Below are 10,796 nucleotides of genomic sequence, written 5' to 3' on the forward strand. Positions count from 1 at the left end.
AATCTAACATTGTTTTACAGTTCCTGCTGAGGTCCTGTACATGCTGTACAATTTGTGAATAGAGTGGTTTTCCCCATGTGATAAAGACAAATGTAATGTTTCTAAAAGCTTGTAAGCCATTGCATCTTCAGGTGTACCCAAACAAGCAATCTATAAGGTCCATGTGTAGACTTCAGCTGCAAGTAAACTGGCTCACGTTTAGAGCAGAAAATTTCATTTATTTCCTGTCCATTGTGTCTGTGTTTTTATTCTTTTGCAATGGATGTGTTTTAGTGTGCGGCTCAGTAAATGTCACAGTCCAACCTCTTTTTAACAGATAAGCACCACCATGTGCCCATAATTAGAACAAATCAAGCACAAATAAAAGACACATATAAAGATATAATAAAAAGAAATAACAACTATACCTTCTATAATAAAATGACGTAAAAATAAATAAATACATCTTAGAACAGAGAAAATATGGGCATAATATTGAAAAAGTTAGCTTCCTTGTTTCTATCGCCCTGAACTGAACATTTTTGATTGAATGATTTGCATCAGTGAACTGTTGCAATGACGTCACTGCGTTTTATTAAAGACTTCTGTTCCCTGACTGACGACCACAGCAAACACGTCCATGCTGTTTGTAGATCTTACTCACAGCATCCGCTGCATCGTGTCATATGGCAAGTTTGCCTGACTCTTGTGTAACGCCTCTGTGACGTCAAGTTGTAGTGGCTCTTTGACTCCAGCTACTAAATGAGCCAACAGACCAAAGCACAGCTGGCTCTCTGCCAGAGCCTCCCCTGGAGGATTACTGTTCTGGGACCAGCTGCTCTATTAGTGCCACATATGTGCTCCTGTTCCCGTCAGAATTCATGCAAACAGACAGGGCCCTCTCATTGGCAACTTACTTGTAAAATTAGATTTACCCTCCAATGCAGTTATATGCGTTAGGTTAACTAAATCATACCAAGTCAGATGATGAGAGGTGTAGCGTAGCAGAGGTGTTAAACTAAACTGCCTCTGAAATATGTTCTTGTCATTGGTGAAATATCCTCATTATGGTTTCAACTCCAAATTACTTTTCAACACAGAGAAAACTGTGTAGGAGCTCATTTAGAAAAAACTCCTCAGATATATTAAGTCACTTGCCAGTAAAAAGAATTCCCCTGCACTGTGAACTGATCTGAGGTCAGCTACACAACACTCAGTGTTGGTGAGGGAACAGGAACGACAGAGGCGTTGACCTCATGAGTCACACACTGGCGGCAAAACAGCTGTATGATTATACTGGGAGGGAGAGGGGACATTTCTGTATTGATCGGTGACAGGGGGACATGAAAAAAGATGTCATCGACTTGATCCCAGCCCTTCGTCACTGGTCTTCATCACTGCATGTCTCAAAATCTGTCCAAACCAGACAGACGTCCATCCTGCCTACTCAGCTTACTGAAGAGTATTCTGTACAGATACACAGCACCAAACACAATACTGACTGAGAAATGAATATAAGCCTTCATCTGATTAATTGTGGGCGACTAAACCTGAGATTCTTTTTTCCCTCACCAGTCGCAGTCTGTTCACAATAGAGACAGTCAGATTATAGAAATGCTGATCTAATCGACTCACAGGCAAAATTACAAGATTTACTTAAATTTGATCAGCAGTCATGTGACAGTGCACAGTCTGGATTGGATTCTGTACACCGGGACAGGCTCTGTCCACCAGCTTGTCTGTCCTGGCTTTAACCCACTTTGCATTTACATCTCAGATGCCTGACGTCACCGAATGCTGAGCTGCCATCCACAGCACTGACAGATCCGGTCCCACAGGACACGAATCAGCAGGGAGTGATTTAATCATAACTGTTAGCAAAGGGGTGGTGAACGAGCTAATTCTTCAAATTCCCATGCAATTTATTTTTTTGCTGTAAAGTCTACAGTTTGCAAGGGGGTGAATTGTGAATTTAAAAAAAAGGGATGCAGCCCTCCCTCACCCCATTTAAATCATCCTCAGCCAATAAGTCACCACAAGGCCGCCGCTGCCAAGGAGCTGCTGGCTCGAGGCCAGCCGACCCGGCTGTCAGTCACAGTGATATGTCCACAGCCACACCCTGTGTAACTCACAGTCTAATCAAACAGCCGTCAATACTCAGGATCGAGCCTGGAGTCCAGGTGGTCTTTACTTCAGTGTGCAAATTGCGGGACCAGCTGTGGGTTTTAAATATGTTTTCCATCTCTTCTTCTGTTTCTAAATTACTTCAAGCTGATTTGCCTGCCTGGATTTACAGCAGCATTTGTCCACTCGAATAGTGAAACAATTTAAAATCTGGACACATTCGTGTGTGTGTGTGTGTGTGTGAAATAGAGACTGTCTTGTATAGCTTCCTTTAAGAGGAGCAGTTTGAGTGTGAACTTGAGCAAATTTTGGCTGGTTTTGTACATTTTGCGGAACGATACTGGTCATACTGGATCTAATAAGCCTAAGAGGCAAAACCTCTGAGTGTATTAAATTAGAATTAGATTCAAGTTAAGACTATGCAGGGTTTTGTTTGTTTGGGCCAGCCATGTGGTTGTTATGGTTAAGGTTAGGGGCTCTGCAGTATGTAAGGTGAGGGTCCTTACAAATAGAGAAGTACAAACTGTGTGTGTGTGCGTGCATGCATGTGCGTGCGCGTATGTGCACGCCTTTACCCCATTTGAAACCGTCATGTAAGCCATGCTGCAAAAGCTGCTTATCAGACAAGACTCATCATGATAAACAACATGGTTAACAGCTGGTAATGTCATCAAATACACACACACACACACACACACAAAACGATGTCAAGAACTGTCCTTTCTCATCATCAGTCAATATTTGCTGTTGCTCAATTTCAGTCTGACATGACTGAATAAATTCATCTGCTTGTCAAGGTTTTGCCACTTTATACCTCTCTCTCTTTCCTGTGCACACACATACTCAAAGTCCTTGCTCTCTCACTTACACACACACACACACACACACACACACACAAATGTGAGCATCCACACACACACACTACCTCCCAGGTGAGTAAACAGTGTGTGGCTGTACTTTGGAGTGGCGGATCGGTCTCTCTAGCACCGAGTTCAGGCTTTGACTCGACAGTCAAAAATAGACAGAGAAGTAAAAACGACAACATGGCTGGAGTTTGTTTCCTGGCTTTCATTGCTGTTTTGCTGCTGGAGGTGTACGGACTGCCCGCTGAAATTCCAGAGGAAAACAAAGGTAAACGACAAGCACAGGTATGGATTGAGGAGGCAGCCAAAGGTCAGAGACGTGAAAATACGGGAAGAGGCTGGTGGTCAAAGCCGTTGGCCATTGGATCATTTTAAAGGCCTGATCTCTCACTTCAAAGTCTTAAAGTGACATCGCTCAAAAATCTACATTTTGATTAGAGGACTAGAACTTATGACCACAGCTGGAAAAACTGACGTTCCAACAGATGCTGTTTATTCAAAATATGGCTAAGTGTGTTACTTTGGGCAGAGCTTTGGAGCTCGATTGAAGAGGAGAAAGTGACAGAAGCAATGAAATGAGCTGTAGTTCGGTACCATCTGTGTGGTTTAAGATGTTTCTTAGTTTAAGCATTAAAAAAAAGTCTTTTATGCTTTTTTGCAACTGTAAAAGCTGTCCAGCCTTCCACCACTGGAATCCACTATAACCACTGTGAGTTTAAAATGACTCCAGCTGCTGGTCTCTATTTTAAGCCTGCGAGGAGTCAGTGTTTGATATATAACTCCTTGCAGAATTAAAAAAATGACTGTAAAAGGCAGAGATGTTCCAGTAATTTCTCACCTTTGTCCTCTGCTACCTTTTCAGGAGCTGTGTTTGTGTCCCAGCAGGCGGCACACACGGTGCTGCTTCGCAGGCGCAGGTACAACAGCGGCCATCTTGAAGAAGTCCTCTACAAAGACAACCTGGAGCGGGAGTGTATAGAGGAGGTCTGCACGATGGAGGAGGCCAGGGAGGTGTTTGAGAATGATGAGAAAACGGTAGGTCCCGCACACACACACAAAATAATCCATTTTCTCACGATAACAAAGTGTGTGTCGCAGCTGAACTCTGAGGTTTCTCGTGAACATCCGTATTTGTCTTTCAGATGGAGTTCTGGGCCGGCTACATCGGTAAGACAAGTGAAAGTCAAGTTCTCCCAGAATTCAAAGCGCACCGTCACCCCTAAACTTGTGTGTGTATGTTTCATTCCTGTGTGTAGATGGTGACCAGTGCAAGCCACCACCCTGCCAAAATGGAGGTGTGTGTGAGGACGGCATCAGTGCATATGTTTGCTGGTGCAAACCAGGCTTCAGCGGCAAGAACTGCGAGATCGGTAAGTGCGGAAGGCTGGATCTGAATCTTTACTTTCTTTTCACTCAATATACAGTTTTTAACCCTGGTTTGTTCAAAACTACAGGCCCAATTTTCATGAAACTTGGCGGGCTGATGTAGCAAAGGAAGAACAGATTAAAATATGAAGCAGATCCAATTCACGGATCAGTTCACTTAACATTGCGAGATGGCTTTATAAACGCCATACGTCTTAAAATCCGGTAGATGGTAGAAAAGTTGACAAAACACAGCCAACTGTAGAAGTAATGACTCCACATCATAATCCACCATCATGGGTACTATCAGAGCACTCAGGCACAAGGTGGCTGGACTCAAAAGCAATGACTCTCAGACACTTGGGAAAAAAAGGCTTGAAGCCGGTTTTAATAACAAAAATCTCTCAGTTTACAAAAATACAACAAAAGGTGCTCTGTGATCAAAAATAGCAAATAGCGCTAAGGATATATCTCAAAAGGCAACAAGAAACAAAAATGACTAAGTCGACAAGGCAAGGCTTATAGGCAAGGTAACAAAGACAAGACTGACGTAAACCATGGATCATACAAGACAATCTGGCACAGGACAGAGGAAACGCAGACAATATATACACAAGGTAACAAGCAACAGGTGGAGACAATCAGGGCGGGGCAGACAATCAGACAGGCGGGAAACACACAAGGAAAAGGGCCTGAAACGAGAGGAAAGTTAGGTTCCACAATAAAACAGGAAGTGCAAGACAACAACATGACGCCAGTGAACAAAACCTCAACAAACATGACGGGACATGACAGGTACCAGGAAACCTCCGGGGTAGGCGACACTTGAAGCAGTTGTGGAGCATTTAGGGACAGTGATTTCATGGGAGAACTGGCACAACTGCAACATCACCACAGCTGTAACAGCAGTGTGGCTGGAAATGTAAATATACACATATCGTACAACTAAATATGCTCTTACTCACATCCAGATCAATAAACTCCACCAGAGATATGAAGGAAAAGTGTTCAAACTTTGCTGAAACGATGAGGCTCCAGTCAGGCACAACCACATCATGACATAATTCCTTCTTAAGAGTGGATTAGTGGCCTTGGCGGACATCTGCGCTCTCTGGTGTCCTTCTAGTTTAAAGATGTCATCAGTGTGAGTGCTAAGATGTGCAAGAACAACACGTAAAATTAATGCATTCTGCTGTCCCGCCTTCATTCAGAGGTGTCCAAGCAGTGTACAGTCAACAACGGCGGATGTTCCCATTTCTGCGTGATGCAGGCGGAGCAAACCGTGTGCCACTGTGCAGGTGGTTATCGGCTCGGGCCGGACAAGAGGACCTGTGTACCAACAGGTAAACCATACACAGTGTTAACGGGTTGCTCAGGCGCCTTGTTTTTGTACTTAAAAAGTTAATTTGACACAACACTACACACATTACATCTGCTCAAATGGGAACAATCATGGACCACTGAGACCCTGTTGCGCAGATCTGGATTCTGAACTACACCCGTCTCATCCTTTACCCCCACATTTGACACCATGGTGACTGCCCAAATGAAATCATGGTGCCATCTACTGTACATAAACATCCTCTCTCACAGATGAGAGATAGAGTGATATACAAGCTGTCTTTTAAACAGCAATAAGACAGAAAGCTGGACTCATCATGTTACATTTTTCATCCCTTTGGTATCCATTAAGGGACCACAGACTGGCCCATAAACTGTGCATTGCACTTTATAGCTGTCAAATAAAGAACATAATATATGGGTATCGTAACACTCCGGCCAGAGAAACACGCAGAAGCAGCACTGCTGCAGCTGCTTGAACTTAAACATTTGCAGATTGCAACTAATGATTATTTTTTTATGGATTAAGCTGCTGATTATTTTCCTCCATTAATCAATTCAGTGGCAAGAAGAAAAAAGAGTCAACTGATTCACTTTTTGCCGTAACCTCAGCCGGTGACAAAATAACAGAAATACTGCAGGAAAGCCATTCCAGCTGGGAAAAGATCTGATACTGCAACATTTAATGATGTTTACAAGACAAAACCTGCTGTATTTCTCCTCTCAGAACAATTCAGCTGTGGTCGTGTGAACTTGTCCTCCACCTCCAACACCAGATCCATGGTAAACGTTCGATCAGCAACACACAGGTCTTCCGGCGATGCCCTGCAGGATGACTACTCTGACTACAATATGACACTGTACGATTACATCGACTACCCTATGAATGATTCAGAGCCCTTAAACAGCTCAGTGGCCTCTGCAGTGCGTGCAGTGAGGTCGGCCTCCAGCGGGGAGGCGTCCGGTGTCACCGAAGTGCCCACAGAGGCAAAGCAGCAGCACTCCTGGGCTTTCTTCCCCACACTACCCACCATCAAGGAGCAGGACAACACTGACCAGAGGATTGTGGGGGGGGACGAGGCCATTCCTGGAGAGATACCTTGGCAGGTAGTGTTGGATGAAGAATGGAGAGATTGGGAGCAGTTGGGTTTTTTTTTCTTTTTTTTTGGTTGGAAAATGGGCATTCTCGCACATAATCACCGCAGCAGTGCAGATGCTTGCCCATTGGCTTGAACTTAACGATTTCTTCCCACCCCAATATTTCCAGGTCACTGGAGGAGGGAATGTAGCATGGAAAGAGGAGTGAGTAGAGGAGGAAAAGATTGGAGTCAGAACAAGGAAAGGCACATGCATTTGTCTTCAGCTTACTGGGTCACTGTTGACCAAACCACTCAAGACTTTTACTTGCTCTTTTTTTTAAATAATTCCCAAAAAGCAACCACCTGCAACAATATCATGTGATTAAACAATTGTATGTTGCTTCTCCATCTAATCGGGCATAAACATACCTCACGAACATCTCGAGGTATAAAAGCATAACACATAGAAATACTCAAGTAAATACTGCAATACTCTGTTACATGCCAACACTGCACGAGGAGTTTGAAATATGTGGAATCACCCAAGCAGAGAACACCAAACCAAAGATTATATTGTGTTGCATTATGGGACATGTGGGATGCAGGGCAATTTGGGCATGTGCAATTAACAAGCACCTAGCTCTGAGGACGCTCTGCCGTTTTGTGCTCATTAAAGTGTTTGTGTGTGTTTGTGTGTGTGTTTGCAGGTGGCCCTGATGTCTCACTCGGCCGCCCTTCAGAGAGCAGAGCCTTTCTGTGGAGGATCTCTGCTCAGTGAATTATGGGTCATCACCGCTGCCCATTGTCTGGTACAGGCCAAAGTCGCTAAACAAGGTTTCTTCGTTAGAGTGGGTAAGAAAAAACACAGTTTTCTATACACTCACATCCAACATCTCTTTTCTGTAGCTCTGAAGTACAGACAACCTCTTCTTAATCATTACAATTAATGTCATGTTTGTCTTGAAGGACCATGTCAGTTATGCGCATGTTTTATCCGAATAACTGAAAATTACTGCTGATGATTTCCCAAAGCAGAACTTCTCTATCCTCCAGGCAGCCGCTACAGTTCATGTACAAAAAATAACTTGCAGATACTCGACAGATGCTCGAGGCAGATAATCCAACAGTGGAAATCTGCTTTTATCAAAGCTTTTTATCACTGTGTGGTAATGCAGTCGCCAGCTGGGACTGTTCTGAAACCTGTTTGTTGTCGGTGCATTCAAGGAAGCTCTGACGTTTGAGATTTAAGAGCCAGTTCCCCAAAGCATTTCATTCATCAGCGATGTTGCTGTGAGAGAGGGCCAAGAGGATATAAAATCAGCCAACTGGACGACGTTTTAAGGATTCTGGCTGTCACCTGCATTGATGCTTGAATTTCAGACACTGTGTGATGTCACATCGTAAAAGAGGCTGCCTGCTCGCAAACACAGCACAGTAATGCGATGAAGTTTAGTGGACGGAATCTTCACTTTTTATTGACTAAATTCATCAAAGTTATTTGATCATCAGCAAGATGTTTTTACAGTAAAAAAAAAATGTTGCTTAGAAATGATGCTCTCCTATATGTTACATTTTAAGAATTAAAATTAGTAGTTCATGAGCTAAAAGATGCAAAACACTTATAACACCATAAGGTCTAATTATACTTACTGTACTTTGAACACAACAAATTGTTTTGTTACTTTTGTATTCAGGTCAATCAGGTGCCAATCTAGCACTGACACAGTAGTGGGTAAACTTCACCCTGTACTCATGGGTATACGAACCATTAGGTCACCAATCACACCCAAGACAATGGGCTGTTTTTGACACTGTTTTTGTACTATTCATTATATCTGCACTGAGTTATACAGATACCAGTATGTGGCTATTCTGACCCAGGAACAATGTCAAGTTAAGTCAATTTTATTTATACAGCACCAAATCTCAGGGCACTTTCCTTATAGACCAGGTCTATACTCCAGTTGGACTGATAATATCACTGTATTGTGAACTTATATCCAAACTGAGCTGGACTTGAAGCTGAGGCCTTGGCAAGGTCTCCTACAAATGCCTATGAGTGTTGACATTTGTTTTATCTTGCATATCCTCTGAAAGTGAGGTGATCAATATTATCAATATTCATTTATTCTTCATGAGCAGCAGCTCTTTGTTGGACATGTTTTTTCCTCCAAAATGTTGCTTGATGCGGGACCCATCACACACATTTCATGGTGCAGAAAATCACACACTGTCATATATAAATCTGTACTTCCAGGTGAACATGATGTGAACGACGATGAGGGTCCCGAGCGAGACCACGTGGTGGCAGAGCAGCATCTCCACCACATGTACGATTTCAAGAGGTCCCCGTATAACCACGATATTGCACTACTGAAGCTTGCCAGTCCAGTGGAACTGTCCAATCAACGGCGTCCCATCTGCCTGGGCCCCAAAGACTTTACAGAGAATCTGCTGAGGGAGTCCAGGAGATCGCTGGTGAGCGGATGGGGACGGATAAAGTTCCTTGGCCGCCAGGCCACCCAGCTTCAGAAGCTGGAGGTCCCCTACGTGGAGCGCACCACGTGTAAACAGAGCAGCCGGGACCACGTCACACGCTTTATGTTCTGTGCCGGCTTCCAAAATGAACAGATGGACTCATGCCAGGGGGACAGTGGGGGACCACATGCCACCAATTACAAAGGCACTTGGTTCTTGACAGGCATCGTCAGCTGGGGGGAAGAGTGTGCCAAGGACGGGAAGTATGGCATCTACACTCGAGTGTCACGGTACTACCCGTGGATCAGTCAGAGAACAGGGATCCGAATCAACTAACTGACAAATGGAGTCTTGTGAAGGGATACCATAGCTGTGAAAACACACAGCAGCATTTGTTCAGTTTAGACTCTGAGGATGTTTTTCTTCTGCTGAATCCAACGAGAAATCACTCATGTTCATTTGATTCTATAATAAAATGTAATAAAAATAGTAATGAGCATTTGCATGTTTCTTGAAATATTTTAAAATTGCACCTTATGGCTCTTCTTCCAGTGCTTAAGTGAAATTGTATCCAAGCAGGAACATTAAATGCAGAAGCTGGAGTAGCTGCTGCATCTAAGTTTAAGCAAATGTAAAAGTTAATTTCATGTTCCTGAACGTTAGAGACCCACATGCACAGGTGTCTTCACTCACAGTGGATTATCAGCTCAGGTTGAATCTGGGGAGAGCTGGGCTGGAAATAATATAAAGAATGTAAAAATAAGATGCAAGGTTAGCGGCAACAACAGCAGCCCACACGTTCAGAGGTATATATTGTTTGAATCATGTGATTGCTGTTAATAACTGTTGCTTGTCATAGACAGAGAAGTGCAGGTTTAATTAATACAGTTAACGATGGCTCAGTTTCATTTAAAAGTAAAGGTAAAGGAGTTCCACTCTGATTAATATTAATTACACTGTGGCTTTCTCTGCTCCAACAGGTGCAACACAACTATCAGCAGAGTTAGAGAGATGTTAATGAGGCATTATGCCAACATAGTCCTGAGAAGAGGTTGGACCAGGCAAGATAAGTGGTGTGTGTGTGTGTGTGTGTGTCTGTGTGTGTGTCTGTGTCTTAAACTATATTTATAATGGAAGAAATCACATTAGAATCAAATCAAATAATCCTGTGCTTATATTTTGGAAAATAATCATATATTATGCATTATAATACAAGCTTTCACAATGATTCAAAATATCAAAAAAGTGCAAAATGAGCAAAAGTAGCAAACACCAGTTTCAGGTAGTGTGGATGAGACATGTTCCAGCCGGACTGAGCGAATCCATTCACAGCTTCTGATGTTACAGTGTAGCCGGTGTTGAGTGGGTGTCACATAAATGTACCATGATGAGATGTTACTGGGTTTTATTGGACTGTACCTGTTTAGACAGTCTGGTGCTCACTATCAAGTGACTATAATGTTCCCAGTGTGGATCTTTATTCATTGTTAATCTTAGGTTTAGTGTTACCTGCGGGATCAGATTTTTATAGACCAGAGATGCAGCATATACAGTAGAAATCTAATGT

The 10,796-nt window shown here is 43.1% G+C and overlaps 1 protein-coding gene across 1 annotated transcript; it reads left to right on the forward strand.

Annotated features, from left to right (window-relative positions):
* Positions 1-3,146: 3,146 nt before the first annotated feature.
* f9b (coagulation factor IXb) lies at positions 3,147-9,565 on the forward strand. Its single transcript, XM_041952888.1, has 8 exons — positions 3,147-3,234; positions 3,829-4,001; positions 4,109-4,133; positions 4,223-4,336; positions 5,543-5,674; positions 6,400-6,779; positions 7,459-7,603; positions 9,009-9,565. Exons 1-8 carry the CDS (start codon positions 3,147-3,149, stop codon positions 9,563-9,565), a joined length of 1,614 nt encoding a protein of 537 aa, XP_041808822.1.
* The last annotated feature ends 1,231 nt before the right edge of the window (positions 9,566-10,796 follow it).

The sequence above is a fragment of the Chelmon rostratus genome, chromosome 14 (genome assembly GCF_017976325.1).
Source record: "Chelmon rostratus isolate fCheRos1 chromosome 14, fCheRos1.pri, whole genome shotgun sequence".
In the NCBI taxonomy this organism is placed as follows: domain Eukaryota; kingdom Metazoa; phylum Chordata; class Actinopteri; order Chaetodontiformes; family Chaetodontidae; genus Chelmon; species Chelmon rostratus.